This window comes from Salmo salar, chromosome 17, assembly GCF_965601325.2.
Source record: "Salmo salar chromosome 17, fSalSal1, whole genome shotgun sequence".
Classification (NCBI taxonomy): domain Eukaryota; kingdom Metazoa; phylum Chordata; class Actinopteri; order Salmoniformes; family Salmonidae; genus Salmo; species Salmo salar.
The window spans coordinates 64,516,299-64,536,975 of NC_138307.1; the positions used below are offsets into that span (position 1 = coordinate 64,516,299).

The window sequence follows — 20,677 nt, forward strand, 5'->3', positions numbered from 1 at the left end:
TCTCTAGTGCAACTGCCAATATGTGGGGCACAAAATGGCTTCCATGCATTTGCTAGTGATTAGCTTGTGCATTAGCTAACTTTCTAGACATTTCTTGATGGCCCCTTGGAGGGCTCAGAGGTTGTTAGGTCGGACCATGTAGAGATCTAAAGGTGCTCTGGAGTCTTTACTAAATGACTCAAATGTAATGTGAACTGTGAAGGACATGACAGGATGGGATTTGATGGAAGCAATATGGTAATAGCCTGATAAGCTGCTAAGTGAAGTCTCAACTGCAGGTTTTGTTATCATGAATTTTTCTGACTTTGCAGCTGTCCCATCTAGCAGAAACCGCTCAGTTCTGCCTCCAGGGCAAGACTCATGACAATACATGTCAACATGCATCTCAACCATCGATGATGATTTCCATATCTTCCAACTTGGCAAAGTGTGGGATTGTGAAGGGAAAGAAAAGAAAGGGAAAGAGAAGGAGAGAAATTGAGGTGGAAAACAAAAGAGTTCCAACTGCTGTTTCTACGTGCCATAATTTTAAAAAAGTCCATCAAGCTATCTATTCTACTATCAATACTAGCCTACAAACTGACAACGCTGACATTCAACGCCACTCTGACATTCAACGCCACTCTGATTCCTGGAGTGGAGAGAACAGACACGGACACACAGAGACCTTTACATTTCCCAGGAGTGGGACGGCTTCATTCTCAGTCAGAACACACGCTTCTACCCTCTGATGGGCAGACAGGCCCAAATACCAAAACATGAAAGACAAGTTGTCCAGGGCATTCTCATTGCTTCACGGACAGATTGCTCTAGGAGCAGTTGCTAGACAAGAACATACCGCTAAACACAAATATATTGACAGAATTTGACAGATAGGCTACGCAGTGCATCGACACAGTGTACAACACATTATGAACACCTGCTCTTTCCATGACAGACTGACCAGGTGAATCCTGGTAAAAACCTTATTGATGTCACTTGTTAAATCCACTTCAATCAGTGTAGATGAAGGGGAGGAGACAGGTTAAAGAAGGCTTTTTAAGCCTTGAGACAATTGAAAAATGTATTGTGTATGTGTGCCATTCAGAGGGTGAATGGGCAAGACAAAATATTGAAGTGCCTTTGATCGGGGTATGGTAGTAGGTGCCTGGTTTGTGTCAAAAATTACAACGCTGCTGGGTTTATCACAGTTTTATCAAGAATGGCCCACCACCCAAAGGACATCCAGCCAACTTGACACAACTGTGGGAAGCAATGGAGTCAACATGGACCAGCATCCCTGTGGAACGCTTTGTAGAGTCGATGTCCCGACGAAATGAGGCTGTTCTGAGGGCAAGGGGGGGTGCAATGTTTGTACACAATTGATGTTATGTAGTTAATGCCACAGATGTCTCAAGTTGAGGGAGTGTGCAATTGTCATGCTGACTGCAGGAATGTCCATAAGAGCTGTTGCCAGAGAATTGAATGTTCATTTCTCTACCATAAGCCGCCTCCAAAAGAATTTGGCAGTACGTCCAACCGGCCTCACAACCGCAGACCACGTGTAAACACACCAGCCCAAGACCTTCACATCCGGCTTCTTCACCTGCGGGATCGTCTGAGACCAGCCACCCGGACAGCTGATGAAACTGAGGGTTTGCACAACTGAAGAATTTCTGCACAAACTGTCAGAAACCGTCTCAGGGAAGCTCATCTGCGTGCTTGTTGTCCACAGCCACAACATTCCACAGGACACAATCAACAGCCTGATCAATTCTACGCAAAGGAGATGTGTCGTGCTGCATGAAGCAAATGGTGGTCACACCAGATACTGACTGGTTTTCTGATCCACTCCCTACTTTTCTTTTTAAGGTATCTGTGACCAACAGATACATATCTGTATTCACAGTCATGTGAAATCTATAGATTAGGAACAAATTAATTTATTTCAATTGACTGATTTCCTTTTATGAACTGTAACTCAGTAAAATCTTTGAAATTGTTGCATGTTGCGTTTCTATTTTTGTTCAGTGTAGTATTAGCCATAGCATGAGCATTAGCTCATGTCCCCCAGTTACCGAAGTCCATTCAACATTCTGCCAGCTCCTACTCTGATGAATCGCAACATGCTAAACAAATCTGGTCTGAGTCATGGAGCTCCGCCAGGGGACCACCCCTCAGTCCCTGTGCCCACGCCACGGCCCCATGCCAGCCTCAGCAGGGGAGGGCTGGCTCTTCAACACTCACAAAGACCGCGTTCCTGGCAGCACAGATGATGGTCCTGCCGTCTGCTGACCAGGTGCTGCACTTCACCATGACCGCAGTCTGCTCTCTCTGCTCCGGGAACATGTCCGCCACGTCTATGGACTTCCACTCATTGGCTGAGGACACCTCCCACAGCTGAAACACACACGCAAGCACACAGGTACGCACGCACACATACGTGCACAGAAACACATACACACACACCCTCACACATAGGTACGTACAATTAATGTTGTTAAATACATACTAGTAGTCTACACCTAAATGAAAAACCTGTATCTATATTTGCTAATATAAACACACAAAGCCCTAGGTGGTGACTATGCCCCGCCCACCTTCAGGGTTCCGTCGCTGGAAGAGGTGGAGAGGTAGGCATCATCAGGGGAGAAACAGCAGTGATTGACAGGCTCCAAATGACCAAACATGGTGTTCTGGGAGGAGGGTTTATTGATGTTCCACAGCTAGAGAGAGAGAGAGAGGGTGGGAGATGTGTATATATATATATCTATATATATATATATATATATATATATATATATATATCTATATCTATATATATATATATATATATATATATATATAAATAAAACCATGAAGTAGGCCAGCCACATTTTCTGCACTCTGGATATAAGAGATGTATGTATGTATGTTAGTATGTATGTATGCATGCATGTATACACACACACACATACATCTCCCACCCTAATATATATATATATATATATATATATATATATATATATATATATATATATATATATATATATATATAAGGGTGTGGCCTACTTCATGGTTTTAAAAATCACACACACAGACACACAACAGAAACAGGCACACACACACACACACACAACAGACACACAGGCTCACCTTGGTGTTCAAGAACTTGTCGTTGGAACAGGTGGCCAGTAGGAGGCGTCGACGTGTGTTGGTGAACTGACAGTGGTTGACCTGCTCCTCGTGTTCCTCCTCAAACATCCTCATCAGAGTCCCACGCTCCACGTTCCAAACCTGGCACACAACACAGATACTGTAGTTACACAGATGTACAACTATTATATTTGCTTTCCAAACCTGGCACACAACACAGATTAGAGACAGACAAACGACTTCCGTCTGTCGAAGTCGGGTTGTCAGGCAAGTCTGTCTGAAGTCTGTCCAAAGTTTGAATGGCAGAGGGGAGGGTTCCACACCATACCTTGACCTTCCTATCACTAGAGCAGGTTGCTAGGAGACGGTCATCTGGGGAGAAGGCGCAGCAGAGCACCTCATCGTCGTGGGCTTGGATCTCCAGCATCTTCTCCCCAGAGGTGCTCTTAAACACCTGGAGACGCACACAGGGCAGAGTTTATAGAGGACACCCACTCACACAAACAGGGATGTGTGGGATATACAGTGGGTGAAGATTTATTTCAAAAGAATGTGTGTCTTACTCGCAGTGTCTTGCTGGAGCCACAGGAGGCGATCTTGGTGCCGTCGTGGGAGAAGCAGGCAGCGTAGATGGACCCCTGGTGGGGCTGGACCACCAGACGAGACAGGCTCTTCAGACTACTTTTGTTCCTGGAACGAGAACGTGAGCATGAGGGGATGTTAGAGGAAGTTGAACATCAGGGAATGAGACTAAAACTTAGAGTGAGGGTCATAGAGTTGGAGTCATAGAGTTGGATAGAGGGCATTTACAATGGCTTCTGTTTTAGCATGGGCAGTGCCACTGACACTACGCTAAAACAGGCTTTGTGGTAATTGCAACACAAAACCAACTCTATGGTTAGGGTATGGTTGACTGGGGAATGGAATGCATAAGGGCTAGGGAGTAAGAGGTAGGGGTCAATACTGTACACCCCGATTAAGGAGTGAGTACGCTTATAAGCACATGAGCAGTGTGTATGGGCCTACTACTGACATCCAGTCAAGGTAGAGTCCCCCTCTGGTGGCCCTCTCCTGCGCCTGCAGCAGGGCCTGGCGGTACACCTCAGAGGAGTCTGGCTGGGACAGGGCCAGCTGCACTACGTCAGGGAACGGACGCTGCTCCAACTGGTGGCCGTTCAGAGACAGGAACTCCTGGAAGTGGCCCCGCACCTCGCTGTTCTGGGGGGACCATAAAAAGAGACTCACAGCGAGGATGTGACAAACGGGGTGTTTCAAAACCATGAGGGGAATTGAACAAGTACACACTGCGGGAGAAAGGAGAGATTGGAACACAACAATTGTATTCACAGGCATGAAACAAGTAACTGTTTCTTGCATTGACATTTCTATATTGTAGTCATTTAGCAGACGCTCTTATCCAGAGAGACTTACAAGAGCAATTAGGGTTAAGTGCCTTGCTCAAGGGCACAAGGACAAATTGTTCACCTAGTCGGCCCAGGAATTCAAACCAGCGACGTTTTGGTTACTGGCCCAATGCTCTTAACCGCTAGGCCACCATTGACTTACGAGGAATTGATACCAACCGCAAGATCTGAAAACCAAATCAAATGAGGATAGAACAGAGTACACTGAGTTCCTCACTGAACTTGGTGTTGATCAAATCCTGACCTCTTTGTCCAGTATGGCGCCGTACTCCACATAGTCATTGATGAGATGAGCCGGTCCCATAATCTGAGCTTTAGTTCTGACCCAGTCCAGAGAGAACATCAGAGAGCACAACTCCTAAAGGGAGAGAGGGGGGGAAATAGGGGAGAGAAGGAAGGGAGGGGGTGTAAGGGTAACAGAAAAAGAGGGAGAGGGGGGGGGAAGAGGGGAGAGAAGGGAGGGGTGTAAGGGTAACAGAAAAAGAGAGAGAGAGAGAGAGAGAGAGAGAGGAGAGAGAGAGAGAGAGAGAGGAGAGAGAGAGAGAGAGAGAGAGAGAAGGAAGAGGGAGGGGTGTAAGGGTAACAGAAAGAGAGAGAGAGAAAGACGTTAGCGACTTGTGCTTGTCTGGCGAAGGCCTCCATCATACGGAGTGGTGCTTTTATCTCCATCAGACTGTTGAACAGCCATCACACCATCTCCTGTAGCAAGACACAAAGATAGACTCGCTCACAAAACACACACACTAGCTCTCACTCACACACCAGCTCAAACAAAACACACACTCACACCAGCTCTCTCTCACACACCAGCTCAAACTCAAACACCAGCTCAAACAAGCTCAAACAAGCTCAAACACAAGCTCTGAAAGTGTTGTTTGGGTTGTTCATTGGATTTAGTTTTTGATTATTTGTGTACCTGTTAGGAGCTAGTAACACAAGCATTTCCCTGCACCCGCTAAACATCTGCTAAACTGTGTACGCGACCCAAAAATGTTGACTTGATTTAGATGTGTGGGTTGTGTGTGCGCGTACCTGTGTGAGGTTGGCCTTGGCCATGTGGTAGGTGAGGAATCTGAACCAGTAGAGGCACTCTTCATCTCCTGAGGTGGGGGGACCCTGGCTGTAGCGCTGCTGGTACTGACGCACCACCTTGGTGTGGAGGCTCTGGAACACACATACATACACACACACACACACACACACACACACACACACACACACACACACACGTTCAAAAACATACCATATTATAAACTGGGTGGTTTTAACGCCCTGAATGCTGATTGGTTGACAGCCGTGGTATAACAGACCATATAGCACAGATATGACAAAACATTTATTTTAACTGCTTTAATTACATTGGTAACCAGTTTATAATAGCAATAAGGCACCTCAGGGGTTTGTGATATATGGCCAATATACCACAGCGAAGGGCTGTTCTTAAGCACGACGCAACACGGAGTGCCTGGACACAGCCCTTAGCCATGGTATATTGGCCATATATCACGAACCCCTCAGACCTTATTGCTTAATTATAGTAGATTGATGTCCCAATAATGCAGGGCATAGAAGACATGAGTCTAACTGATTCATTCTATAAGCGACTGTCTAGTTTTCCAAATTCTATGTACATTGATTATCTAGAAGACAGTGTTTTCCTTTTATTGGATTTCAGAAAATATGAATTAATTCCAACACATTTGACAAAAGTTAACAAACATCAAACTTTAGATACATTTCAAAATGGCCACCAGCATACATAACAACCCTATGTAAATGAAGGTAGAGGTGTGTATGTTGGAGTCAGTGGAGGCTGCTGAGGGGAGGACGGCTCATAATAATGGCTGGAATGGAGTGTTTAATACCATTCCATTCACTCCATTCGGGACATTATCATGAGTCGTCCTCCTCTCAGCAACCTCACCTAGTTGGAGTGTATGAGACCCACTTCTAGACCAGAGCGGTTCATCTCAGCCAGGAAGTCCAGCTGGAGGTCGTGGAGGTAGTAGAGGTAGGGCCGGTGGTGACAGTCACGGAACAGTAGGGACTTGTTCACAAAGTCCTGGAGAACGTCCTCCACCTCCTCCGGTTCTAGATCCCACAGAACCGACAGAACCTGCAGGCAGAGGAACATGGAAGACACAGATTGGTGATGGCACCTTAATTGGAGAGGACTGGCTCATAGTAATGGCTGGAACGCTATTCCAGACATTATTATGAGCCGTCCTCCCCTCAGCAACCTCCTTTGATGGAAGAACAGGCTTCAATTTAGAGACAATGACCTGTTTCCTTGTCATTTCTGATCTCTTATTATCTTTTCCCCTCCTTTCCACAAGGACAGCTCACAATGTCTCCATGGGTTGTGAATACTTTTTGGCTGAAGGTGGCGGACAGCCTTACCCTAACCTACTGTAGCCTAGCTTAGTTTAGCCTAACCTTACCTAACCAAGCCTAGCCGAATCTAACCTTACCTACCCAAGCCTAACCATGATCTCTCTCCCCCCCCCACCCGGCCAGTCTGACCTTGGCAGGTACTTTGACGTCCTTCTCCAGCACGGTGAGGTCAATGTAAAGCTCCCTGTGTTCATCAGACAGGACCTGGATGCTGGCAGCCATGGCCTGGTCAAGGGCATCGTAGTCATACGAAGACGACTTACGGATACGCTTGAACTTCTTCTGCTGGAGCGTGTGCAGGTAGTAGGCCCAGCGGTCCGGGAACTCCCGCAGCAGGGCCCCGATTAGGGACACCACCAAGGGGGAGCCTTGGGAAGAAAGGAGGGTAGAGGGGTTTAGGTAGGCTGGTTGATTGTGCCAAGAGTTTTATAGTTTTTCTTTTAAGAGTTGAGATGTATCAAAACTAATAAATACACATTTCATTTCTGTTACATTTCATTATTTAATGTATTGAATTTAAAATTTCACTAATTGAAATTGAATTTCATGATTTAGTATGGAATTCTACAAGTCGTTGAAGGTTAACAGAATTTTCAGTGGGCATTAAGGGCTCCTTTTCACTATGCTCTATGCTCAGACTAATTTGACTATCAGTTTTTTGACTCAAACAAAAACAGGCTAACAGCCTCATACTCATTTGACTGATGTCCTGCTGGTAAGAGAGAACTGAACATAACCACTATACAAATAAAGCTATAAAAAGACATGAATAGGTGTTTTGTGAAACCCATTGTTCTGACAGAGAAATAGGGCCTGCCCTACAGAGAAAGATGCAGCTGAATGCAGAGGATCCACAGTACACCAGGTCAAGACCTGATGAAGAGAGCTAGCTCAAAATATTGGTTTCTTTTTTTATTAATCTTTTGTCATGGAGAAGAAAGTGCTGATTGTGTTTTTCTCAGGTCAGTGTCTTTATTATGATATTTAAAATATATATATATTTTATTACAATGTATTTACGATTGCATATCTGCAGCCAGCACATTTGTGTTCCAACCCAACACTATCACAAATAATCAATGAACCATCAAGCCCTTGAGAAGTTGAATCTGCTAAAGTGCAACTCTTTTAGATAGAGTTAAAATGTGAATATTAGTAGTTTAAGAAATAGTAATAAGATGAGTTTTTCTACCTCTGGTTAGAAGGGTCTATATTATTAATGTTGCAGCCTCTGGGTAGAAGGGTCTATATTATTAATGTTGCAGCCTCTGGGTAGAAGGGTAGATATTATTAGTGTTGCAGCCTCTGGGTAGAAGGGTCTATATTATTAATGTTGCAGTCTCTGGGTAGAAGGGTCTATATTATTAATGTTGCAGTCTCTGGGTAGAAGGGTCTATATTATTAATGTTGCAGCCTCTGGGTAGAAGGGTAGATATTATTAATGTTGCAGCCTCTGGGTAGAAGGGTCTATATTATTAATGTTGCAGCCTCTGGGTAGAAGGGTCTATATTATTAATGTTGCAGCCTCTGGGTAGAAGGGTCTATATTATTAATGTTGCAGCCTCTGGGTAGAAGGGTCTATATTATTAATGTTGCAGCCTCTGGGTAGAAGGGTCTATATTATTAATGTTGCAGCCTCTGGGTAGAAGGGTCTATATTATTAATGTTGCAGTCTCTGGGTAGAAGGGTCTATATTATTAATGTTGCAGCCTCTGGGTAGAAGGGTCTATATTATTAATGTTGCAGCCTCTGGGTAGAAGGGTCTATATTATTAATGTTGCAGCCTCTGGGTAGAAGGGTCTATATTATTAATGTTGCAGCCTCTGGGTAGAAGGGTCTATATTATTAATGTTGCAGCCTCTGGGTAGAAGGGTCTATATTATTAATGTTGCAGCCTCTGGGTAGAAGGGTCTATATTATTAATGTTGCAGCCTCTGGGTAGAAGGGTCTATATTATTAATGTTGCAGTCTCTGGGTAGAAGGGTCTATATTATTAATGTTGCAGCCTCTGGGTAGAAGGGTCTATATTATTAATGTTGCAGCATCTGGGTAGAAGGGTCTATATTATTAATGTTGCAGCCTCTGGGTAGAAGGGTCTATATTATTAATGTTGCAGCCTCTGGGTAGAAGGGTCTATATTATTAATGTTGCAGCCTCTGGGTAGAAGGGTCTATATTATTAATGTTGCAGCCTCTGGGTAGAAGGGTCTATATTATTAATGTTGCAGCCTCTGGGTAGAAGGGTAGATATTATTAATGTTGCAGTCTCTGGGTAGAAGGGTCTATATTATTAATGTTGCAGCCTCTGGGTAGAAGGGTCTATATTATTAATGTTGCAGTCTCTGGGTAGAAGGGTCTATATTATTAATGTTGCAGCCTCTGGGTAGAAGGGTCTATATTATTAATGTTGCAGCCTCTGGGTAGAAGGGTAGATATTATTAATGTTGCAGCCTCTGGGTAGAAGGGTCTATATTATTAATGTTGCAGCCTCTGCGTAGAAGGGTCTATATTATTAATGTTGCAGCCTCTGGGTAGAAGGGTCTATATTATTAATGTTGCAGCCTCTGGGTAGAAGGGTAGATATTATTAATGTTGCAGCCTCTGGGTAGAAGGGTCTATATTATTAATGTTGCAGCCTCTGGGTAGAAGGGTCTATATTATTAATGTTGCAGCCTCTGGGTAGAAGGGTAGATATTATTAATGTTGCTGCCTCTGGGTAGAAGGGTCTATATTATTAATGTTGCAGTCTCTGGGTAGAAGGGTAGATATTATTAATGTTGCAGCCTCTGGGTAGAAGGGTCTATATTATTAATGTTGCAGCCTCTTGGTAGAAGGGTCTATATTATTAATGTTGCAGCATCTGGGTAGAAGGGTCTATATTATTAATGTTGCAGTCTGGGTAGAAGGGTCTATATTATTAATGTTGCAGCCTCTGGGTAGAAGGGTCTATATTATTAATGTTGCAGCCTCTGGGTATAAGGGTCTATATTATTAATGTTGCAGCCTCTTGGTAGAAGGGTCTATATTATTAATGTTGCAGCATCTGGGTAGAAGGGTCTATATTATTAATGTTGCAGCCTCTGGGTAGAAGGGTCTATATTATTAATGTTGCAGCCTCTGGGTAGAAGGGTAGATATTATTAATGTTGCAGCCTCTGGGTAGAAGGGTCTATATTATTAATGTTGCAGCCTCTGGGTAGAAGGGTCTATATTATTAATGTTGCAGTCTCTGGGTAGAAGGGTCTATATTATTAATGTTGCAGCCTCTGGGTAGAAGGGTCTATATTATTAATGTTGCAGCCTCTGGGTAGAAGGGTAGATATTATTAATGTTGCAGCCTCTGGGTAGAAGGGTAGATATTATTAATGTTGCAGCCTCTGGGTAGAAGGGTAGATATTATTAATGTTGCAGTCTCTGGGTAGAAGGGTCTATATTATTAATGTTGCAGTCTCTGGGTAGAAGGGTCTATATTATTAATGTTGCAGTCTCTGGGTAGAAGGGTAGATATTATTAATGTTGCAGCCTCTGGGTAGAAGGGTCTATATTATTAATGTTGCAGTCTCTGGGTAGAAGGGTCTATATTATTAATGTTGCAGTCTCTGGGTAGAAGGGTCTATATTATTAATGTTGCAGTCTCTGGGTAGAAGGGTCTATATTATTAATGTTGCAGTCTCTGGGTAGAAGGGTAGATATTATTGATGTTGCTGCCCTTGAGGCAGTTACTTGAAATGACAATGCACCTCTTCACAGCGCTCTTCACACTATCCTCTTGTCAGTATCACTATGTAACGGACCCTAAAAACTGAAGCACAAAGGTACTGCAGAGAGAAGTACACAGACCTGGCCACCGTAAGCAACATGGAGGATATGAACAGACTGAACCACTCGACTCTAGACAGCGGTTATGATGGCGCAGTGTGGATAGGACTGAGGAAGGGACAGTATTTCAGGTGGCAGTGGTCTCTGGCAGATATAGACTACTATAGTGAGGGACAGACTGAGTTTAGTACTTTTTGGGACACAGACCAATCAGGTAATTTGAATAAAGATTGCGGTGTCGTGTTCAATTCTGGAAAATGGCACGACTATCCCTGCACTACTCAATTCCCTTCAGTGTGCTACGACGGTGAGTGACATACTACATGTATTCTAGTTAAAACACACTAACCTGGTAACACCAGCGGACACTAGCATCACATACAGTGAGGGAAAAAAGTATTTGATCCCCTGCTGATTTTGTACGTTTGCCCAGTGACAAAGAAATTATCAGTCTATAATTTTAATGGTAGGTTTATTTGAACAGTGAGAGACAGAATAACAACAACAAAAATCCAGAAAAATGCATGTCAAAAATGTTATAAACTGATTTGCATTTTAATGAGGGAAATAAGTATTTGACCCCTCTCAATCAGAATGATTTCTTTCTCCCAGGTGTCTTATACAGGCAACGAGCTGAGATTAGGAGCACACTCTTAAAGGGAGTGCTCCTAATCTCAGTTTGTTACCTGTATAAAAGACACCTGTCCACAGAAGCAATCAATCAATCAGATTCCAAATTCTCCACCATGGCCAAGACCAAAGAGCTCTCCAAGGATGTCAGGGGCAAGATTGTAGACCTACACAAGGCTGGAATGGGCTACAAAACCATCGCCAAGCAGCTTGGTGAGAAGGTGACAACAGTTGGTGCGATTATTCGCAAATGGAAGAAACACAAAAGAACTGTCAATCTCCCTCGGCCTGGGGCTCCATGCAAGATCTCACCTCGTGGAGTTGCAATGATCATGAGAACGGTGAGGAATCAGCCCAGAACTACACGGGAGGATCTTGTCAATGATCTCAAGGCAGCTGGGACCATAGTCACCAAGAAAACAATTGGTAACACACTACGCCGTGAAGGACTGAAATCCTGCAGCGTCCGCAAGGTCCCCCTGCTCAAGAAAGCACATATACATGCCCGTCTGAAGTTGTCCTCTGAATCATTTAGATGTTCATTGGCAAACTGGGTGAAAGTGTTGTGGTCAGATGAGACCAAAATGGAGCTCTTTGGCATCAACTCAACTCACCGTGTTTGGAGGAGGAGGAATGCTGCCTATGATCCCAAGAACACCATCCCCACCGTCAAACATGGAGGTGGAAACATTATGCTTTGGGGGTGGACAACTTCACCGCATCAAAGGGACGATGGACGGGGCCATGTACCGTCAAATCTTGGGTGAGAACCTCCTTCCCTCAGCCAGGGCATTGTAAATGGGTCGTGGATGGGTATTCCAGCATGACAATGACCCAAAACACACGGCCAAGGCAACAAAGGAGTGGCTCAAGAAGAAGCACATTCAGGTCCTGGAGTGGCCTAGCCAGTCTCCAGACCTTAATCCCATAGAAAATCTGTGGAGGGAGCTGAAGGTTCGAGTTGCCAAACGTCAGTCTCGAAACCTTAAGGACTTGGAGAAGCTCTGCAAAGAGGAGTGGGAGAAAATCCCTCCCGAGATGTGTGCAAACCTGGTGGCCAACTACAAGAAACATCTGACCTCTGATTGCCAACAAGGGTTTGCCAACAAGGGTTTGCCACCAAGTACTAAGTCATGTTTTGCAGAGGGGTCAAATACTTATTTCCCTCATTAAAATGCAAATCATTTTATAACATTTTTGACATGCGTTTTTCTGGATTTTTGTTGTTGTTATTCTGTCTCTCACTGTTCAAATAAACCTACCATTAAAATTATAGACTGATCATTTCTTTGTAAGTGGGCAAACATACAAAATCAGCAGGGGATCAAATACTTTTTTCCCTCACTGTACACACAAGTTCACCAAGTAACAGATTACTGTGGGGTTATCAAGGTCGCAACGTTTGTCTTTCAAATTTCTTGTCAATTCCAAGCTTATGATTTCCAAAGGTTTATGAACTGACAACAGTTCAAACGGCACTGATCCAAAATCTGCCGGTTGCATTTGTCCCCATAGGGACTAAGTCTCCAGCTGGACGTTTCTTAATGGTTCAACAGCCAATGACCTGGAGGGAGGCTCAGCGCTACTGCAGAAAGCACCACACAGACCTGGCCAGTGTGAGGAACCAGGCTGAGAACAAAGAGATCTGTAACGTGGCCGGGAGTAGTGCCGTGTGGATCGGCCTGTTCAAAGACACCTGGGAATGGTCGGACCAGAGTAACTCCTCGTTCAGATACTGGGTCGACAGAGAACTGAACGAGTCCTGCGCGGCTTGGAATCGTAGTACCTCAGGCCAATGGATAGACAGAGAATGTCTGAAGGAATTTCCCTTCGTTTGCTACGGTAGTAAGTTAAGATCTCTTATTGTGCCGCCGAACTCATCTCGTTAAATGGGCTATTGATTTGGAATAACTGTCCACACAGATTTAAATATGTAACATTCTTGTATGTAATGGTGACTGTTCATCTTAACTGTATATATAACCAACCACCCTGCGTCATGGGTTTTGCATTTTGTGGAGTTTAATTTGACTACTTGACAATGTGTCTTTCGACATTCAGGTCCCCAAAGCTAAATGACCATGAAAAGGCTACATTATAGAATTGCCCACTATTATAGAATTATGAATTATTTCAATTGGTGGTTTGAATTTCCAATTCATTCCCTGCTGAGAAGGGTTTATCTGTGTATGTGTTAGACCCAAGACCCCCAACAGTCAAGAAGATGCAGGTAGTGAGAATGACCCCAGACCCAAACATGAACCTGAATGATGCTAAGGTGAGGGAGGCCATTTTACAGCAGGTGAGTCTCACCCTCTTCATTTATAGATTTTTATTTTAATTTAACCATGTATGCCAGTTAACCCTTTACACTTTTTTATTTTTATCTAACTAGGCAAGTCAGTTAAGAACAAATTCTTATTTTCAATGGCGGCCTAGGAACAGTGGGTTAACTGCCTTGTTCAGGGGCAGAATGTTTGGATCGTTTACGAGTTCAAAGTGGCAGATTTTATGCCCACCTGACCCAGATTGCGATTTATAAATGGGCCGTTTTTAGATTGCGTAAACAACAGTAATTGTGGGATGCAGGGTCGTGTTCCAAACAAAACAACTACAAATTTGCTTGCTCTACTTCCTCAACAGCACCGCTAGGAGAGCTAAAAAAAAAAGCACTTTATATTTGAACACTCTTCTTTGAGTCATAAAAGTGCATTGGAATGACTTAGGAAGTGTGCACACTGTGGAGAGGTGTGTGTCCACTTGGAGACACCAGTTAGTCCTCTCACTCAAACCCTTGTAATTGTTTTGTCTTATGTTGCACCTATCCCACATTTTCCAGGAATATTCTTGTCATGCTACTGGATGGATCCAGAGTATTTTCAGATTTCGCTAATAACAAATGCAGTGAAAAGTACAGTAAATGTAAAATGCACATAAAATCAACAGTGCAATGTTTGGATTCAGTCTTGTATCAGGTGAACTGTTGTGTCCTCACTTTGATCAAATCCTTTTCCCCTAATCTCCCAATTGTTCCCTTTCAATTTCTACCATGCTATTCATATTTCTTCTTTTAGAAACATTTAAATTTACCCCTATCCATAAAGGCCAATTTCCCACGAGTGTAAAGGGTTAAGAACAAGTACAGTCCACTGCTCCTTACGTTAAGAGAGTTCTCCAAGTAATGAAAAACCCTTCAAACCGTAACCGAGTGCAGGTACCTACATATGGAAGCATATAGCTGCCATAATTAAATGTGTAATGCAAATTGGTTAATCATACAATGTATTAATAAATAAACCTTCAGTAAGATTAAGTGTTCAGGGTATAAATCCTGGTTCTGTTCCTCAGATAATGGAGAAAATGAAGGCCAATGGGATAACTTCAAACTGAGATGGAAAGAGCAGGCAGATGGAAAGGTCTTCCACAAGGAAGAGAAGAAAGAATGTCAGAAAGAGAGAAAAAGGGGGCCAAAAAAGAAGAGCTTTGAATAGAAGCACAGAGTTAGAGTGTGGATCGTTTGCCCCGTGCCAGCTATAATTAATGATTCCCTTCTCATCTCACATTGTACTCATTTATCATGAACCATTATTAAATATCATAATTAAGTGATAATGCCCGAGAAGCCGGTGTTTGGAGGATATATTGGCATGGGTGTTGTTAGGCCTGAGACGAAGTCAAGAGCCGGCAAACTGTGCAAATTAAATTCTCCAAACACTGGCTTCGAGGGCATTATCACATTTATACAACGGGTTACTGACATATTCAAATAATGATTTACATATTTTCATTAAAAACTTTATTTTGATTACCTTATTCATACTATTTCATCCTTCCAGGGTTGCTACCCAAGCCGGCTGGTCGGTCGTTCGTTCTATCGGTTCGGTTGCCAGAGACGCGACCCAGTTGTTCAGTCTTTTTGTTCTGTATCTATGGATGTGACCCAGTCGTTCAGTCTTTTTGTTCTGTATCTATAGATGTGACCCAGTCATTCAGTCTTTTTGTTCTGCATCTATAGATGTGACCCAGTCATTCAGTCTTTTTGTTCTGTATCTATAGATGTGACCCAGTCATTCAGTCTTTTTGTTCTGCATCTATAGATGTGACCCAGTCGTTCAGTCTTTTTGTTCTGTATCTATAGATGTGACCCAGTCATTCAGTCTTTTTGTTCTGCATCTATAGATGTGACCCAGTTGTTCAGTCTTCTTGTTCTGTATCTATAGATGTGACCCAGTTGTTCAGTCTTTTTGTTCTGTATCTATGGATGTGACCCAGTAGTTCAGTCTTTTTGTTCTGTATCTATGGATGTGACCCAGTCGTTCAGTCTTTTTGTTCTGTATCTATAGATGTGACCCAGTCGTTCAGTCTTCTTGTTCTTTATCTATAGATGTGACCCAGTCGTTCAGTCTTTTTGTTCTGTATCTATAGATGTGACCCAGTCGTTCAGTCTTTTTGTTCTGTATCTATAGATGTGACCCAGTCGTTCAGTCTTTTTTGTTCTGCATCTATGGATGTGACCCAGTCGTTCAGTCTTTTTGTTCTGTATCTATGGATGTGACCCAGTTGTTTGTTCTGAATGTTCCATAGCCATACTGGCTGGCAACGTTCTTATCCCTTGCTTGCTAGCTAGCCAACTACGTCTAACTTACAGTCACGTCAAACAGCACAGCCAGAATAACAACAGTAGCTGCATTTGTGTTTGTTTGAGCTGTTTTCTAGTGACATTTACTTGGATACATCCATAACAATGAGCTAATGATGCACAATTTCTACTGGCATAGAAAATGAACTCTCTTGTCAGGACATTGTTGTTCAGAGGAGCCAACAACACAACTAACACAATCACTAAAAACTGAAGCTGGAAAGACTGCAAACTAGCCCCGTTTCATTTGACCTTTTTTAAATTTACATTTATTTGTGTATATATTCATAAAAATGATGCCAGCTGATTGTCTTCACTGACATTTTCAACCTCTCCCTGACCGAGTCTATAATACCTACATGTTTCAAGCAGACCACCATAGTCCCTGTGCCCAAGGAAGCAAAGGTAACCTGCCTAAATGAGTACCGCCCCGAAGCACTCACGTCTGTAGCCATGAAGTGCATTGAAAGGCTGGTTATGGCTCACATCAACAGCATCATCCTGGATACCCTAGACCCACTCCAATTCGCATACCGTCCCAACAGATTCACAGATGATGCAATCTCTATTGCACTCCACACTGCCCTTACCCACCTGTACAAAAGGAACCCCTATGTGAGAATGCTGTTCATTGACTACAGCTCAGCGTTCAACACCATAGTGCCCACAAAGCTCATCACTAAGCTAAGGACTCTGGGACTAAACACCTCCCTCTGCAACTGGATCCTGGACTTCCTGATGGGCCGCCCCCAGGTGGTGAGGGTAGGCAACAACATGTTTGCCATGGTGATCCTCAACACTGGGGCCCCTCAGAGGTGCGTGCTTAGTCCCCTCCTGTACTCCCTGTTCACCCACGACTGCGTGGTCAAACACGACTCCAACACCATCATTACATTTGCTGACGACACAATAGTGGTAGGCCTGATTACCGACAACAATGAGACAGCCTATAAGGAGGAGGTCAGAGACCTGGCAGTGTGGTGCCAGGACGACAACAACCTCTCCCTCAATGTGAGCAAGACAAAGAAGCTGATCATGGACAACAGGAAAAGGCAGGCCGAACAGGCCCCCATTAACATCAACGGGCTGAAGTGGAGCGGGTGGAGAGTTTCAAGTTCCTTGGTGTCCACATCACCAAGAACTGACATGGTCCAAACACACCAAGACAGTTGTGAAGAGGGCATGACAATACCTTTTCCCCCTCAGGAGACTGAAAAGATTTGACATGGGTCCCCAGATCCTCAAAAAGTTCTACAGCTGAACCATCGAGAGCATCCTGACCGGTTGTGTCACCGCCTGGTATGACAACTGCTCGGCATCTGATCGTAAGGCGCTACAAAGGGTAGTGCATACGGCCCAGTACATCACTGGGGCCAAGCTTCCTGCCATCCAGGACCTATATACTAGGCAGTGTCAGAGGAAAGCCCAAAAATGTGTCAAAGACTCCAGTCACCCAAGTCATAGACTGTTATCTCTGTTACCGCACGGCAAGCGGTAGCGGAGCGCCAAGTCTAGCACCAAAAACCTCCCTAACAGCTTCTACCCCCAAGCTATAAGACTGCTGAACAATTAATCAAATGGCCACCTAGACTACTTATATTGTCAACCCCCCCCCCCCCCCCCATTGTTTATTATCTATTATCTATGCATAGTTACTTTAAACGGTGGTAACTTGTGTAATAGACACCGGCTGGAATGTGGTTTTAACCAATCAGCTTTCAGGATTAGACCCACCCTTTGTATAATGTACTATATTCTATCCATACTATTACAGTATGTCATGGTGCTGTTTTATTTGATGTTTAATTAGCTTGTTCTCTATTTACGATCTGTTCATTATTTCTATCAATGTTTTTGGTCACTACATAATGCTTCCCAAATCCTTCATAAGAAAATGTAATACTATATTTCTCTTGAATATGTGAAATAAATTGACATTTTATTGTAAACCTGAATGGAATTTTCATTTCATTCAATACAATTTCTGTTGACACTATAGTTCCATATGTGTGTATGTGTGTGTGCATGTACCTTTGCACTCTCGGACAATGCTGCGGGCCTGTTCTGGGAGTCTCTGGGGTTTCCCGTTGACATACAGGGCGAGGATCTCCAAGGCCTGATCTTCCTCCAGACCACTCTCCACTGCCACCTCAGACTTAGAACCTGGACACACACACACACACACACACATAAATGCATGAGTGCACACACACACACACACACACACACACACACACACACACACACGCACACACACACGCACACACACACGCACAGTTTGAGCAGGTGCATTGAGCGTAATGTTTGAGAAGTGTTCTATAAATGAAGTCATCATTATCAGTAGTACTGTAGTAATATTAGTATTAATATCAGTGCTATTACTCATACACACCGCTGACACAGTCGGCTAGGCTTCTGTCTCGGGTGGTGAGCAGTACTCGACACTGGATGTCAAAGGCCTTGATCACAGAGCTGTCCCAGATGTCATCCAGTATCAGCAACGACCTGGACGGACGGACGGACAGACAGACGGACGCACACACACACAATTAAATTGACAGGAATTGGAATGGAATTAACAGAATACAATAAATCACTCCAGAGCTGAAACTTCTGAGGTCCAACTGAACATTCGACTTATCATCAACAGCCACCATTTAGAAGGAATGGACCAACTTGAAAAGTTGGCTACCAGTCCACATCAATACACTTCAACCCTGGGGGACTGACCTGGGGTAACGACGGAGCATGAGGAAGCGTAGTCGCTCCTTGGCCTCCTCCAGAGAGCCAGGAGACCGGTGGAGGGAGGACGAGGGGTCTTTCTCCTGGCTCTGCTGCTCCAGGCGGAAACACAGTGACTGGATCCTAACCAGCAGGTCAGACCGGTCCAGCTGGCCTATGGACAGCCAGTGGACTCCTCCTGGAAAACACTCTGGGGGGAGCGTGTCAGAAGGACCAGTGTGAGTGAGTGAGTGAGTGAGTGAGTGAGTGAGTGAGTGAGTGAGTGAGTGAGTGAGTGAGTGAGTGAGTGAGTGAGTGAGTGAGTGACAGCGAGAGAGAAAGACAGGGAGAGAGAAAGACAGGGAGAGAGAGTACAGTCAAGAGACCTATGCGATAACGAACAGAGAAAACAGAGAGAAAGATGGAGACAAACAGAGAGAAAGACACACAGACAGAACAGTTAGAACAATGCGATAACAAACAGAGAGAAAACAGAGAAAGTGAATGCAGACAGAGAGAAAAAGAGCCTCCTCTACATGTATTAACCCCCCTCCTGAAATGCATCTTGGGTCAGTTTGACATTTTACCCATTATTGGGCTTGGTTAGGACTGGCGGAGGAAGCTGATCCTAGATCTGTACCTAGGGAAAACTTCACTCCGGAGCCACCTACCTGTGATGAGTGCGTGGTCTCGGACTGCCTCCGCAGCCAAGACTGACTTGCCGGAGCCGGCCATGCCGAACACAGTAACCCAGCCGGGCTCCTGCAAGCGGTAGAGCTTCTCCCTGACCCGGTTTACCAGGGCTGGCCGGCTCACAAACACCACGGGTCTCTGGGGCACGCCGCCCTCACTCAGCACCGCCTGGACTGGAACAGGGTAATACAGCAAATATGGCATTATATATAAATGCAGTATGTTGCCAATGGAATAAACAGAGGGGTCAAACAAGGCAGAGAGACAGAGAGGTGAGCTAACATACACACGCACACATACACATTCACATACAGTTGAAGACGAAAGTTTACATACACGTAGGTTGGAGTCATTAAAACTCGTTTTTCAACCACTCCACAAATTTCTTGTTAACAAACTATAGTTTTGGCAAGTCGGTTAGGACATCTACTTTGTGCATGACACAAGTAATTTTTCCAACAATTGTTTACAGACAGATTCACTGTATCACAATTCCAGTGGGTCAGAATTTTACATACAGTAAGTTGACTGTGCCTTTAAATAAGCTTGCAAAATTCCAGAAAATGATGCCATGGCTTTAGAAGCTTCTGATAGGCTAATTGACATAATTTGAGTCAATTGGAGGTGTACCTGTGGATGTATTTCAAACTCAGTGCCTCTTTGCTTGACATCATGGGAAAATCAAAAGAAATCAGACAAGACCTAAAAAAAAAATTGTAGACCACGTTCAACGGTACCACGTTCATCTGTACAAACAATAGTATAAACACCAAGGGACCACGCAGCCGTCATACCACTCAGGAAGGAGATGTGTTCTGTCTCCTAGAGAAGAACGGACTTTGGTGCGAAAAGTGCAAATCAATCCCAGAACATCAGCAAAGGACCTTGTGAAGATGCTTGAGGAAACAGGTACAAAAGTATCTATATCCAAAGTAAAACGAGTCCTATATCGACATAACCTGAAAGGCCAGTCAGCAAGGAAGAAGCCACTGCTCCAAAACAGCCATAAAAAAGCCAGACTACAGTTTGCAACTGCACATGGGGACAAAGATCGTACTTTTTGGAGAAACGTCCTCTGGTCTGATGAAACAAAAATAGAACTGTTTGGCCATAATGACCATCGTTATGTTTGGAGGAAAAATGGGGAGGCTTGCAAGCCGAAGAACACCATCCCAACCGTGAAGCACGGGGGTGGCAGCGTCATGTTGTGGGGGTGCTTTGCAGCGGGAGGGACTGGTGCACTTC

At 44.0% G+C, this 20,677-nt stretch overlaps 2 protein-coding genes across 10 annotated transcripts in view; one reads left to right on the top strand and one right to left on the bottom strand.

Annotated features, from left to right (window-relative positions):
• LOC106576445 (apoptotic protease-activating factor 1) overlaps window positions 1-20,677 on the bottom strand; it is a 74,981-nt gene that overhangs the window by 44,740 nt on the left and 9,564 nt on the right. For 3 of the 9 annotated variants that reach the window (XM_045699999.2, XM_045699997.2, XM_045700000.2), the window contains 14 exons: window positions 19,411-19,605; window positions 18,749-18,950; window positions 18,411-18,523; window positions 18,050-18,181; window positions 7,062-7,300; window positions 6,487-6,654; window positions 5,571-5,702; window positions 4,783-4,896; window positions 4,148-4,332; window positions 3,678-3,804; window positions 3,443-3,568; window positions 3,115-3,255; window positions 2,580-2,705; window positions 2,227-2,379 (listed from right to left, as the gene is read on the bottom strand). In XM_045699999.2, the coding sequence (XP_045555955.2) occupies window positions 2,227-2,379; window positions 2,580-2,705; window positions 3,115-3,255; window positions 3,443-3,568; window positions 3,678-3,804; window positions 4,148-4,332; window positions 4,783-4,896; window positions 5,571-5,702; window positions 6,487-6,654; window positions 7,062-7,300; window positions 18,050-18,181; window positions 18,411-18,523; window positions 18,749-18,950; window positions 19,411-19,605 (2,153 nt within the window). Of the gene's footprint in view, window positions 1-2,226; window positions 2,380-2,579; window positions 2,706-3,114; window positions 3,256-3,442; window positions 3,569-3,677; window positions 3,805-4,146; window positions 4,333-4,782; window positions 4,897-5,089; window positions 5,238-5,569; window positions 5,703-6,462; window positions 6,655-7,061; window positions 7,301-18,049; window positions 18,182-18,410; window positions 18,524-18,748; window positions 18,951-19,410; window positions 19,606-20,677 lie in introns of those variants that run through there. The other 6 variants (XR_006760164.2, XM_045700001.2, XR_006760165.2 and 3 more) reach the window with 6 other exon arrangements.
• Window positions 10,515-13,729, top strand: LOC106576447 (putative C-type lectin domain family 20 member A). The gene is given in 5 exon segments (XM_082964370.1): window positions 10,515-10,732; window positions 10,734-11,056; window positions 12,737-12,744; window positions 12,828-13,224; window positions 13,578-13,729. Coding segments are annotated over 5 exon segments (975 nt in total). The 5' UTR covers window positions 10,515-10,628; the 3' UTR covers window positions 13,721-13,729.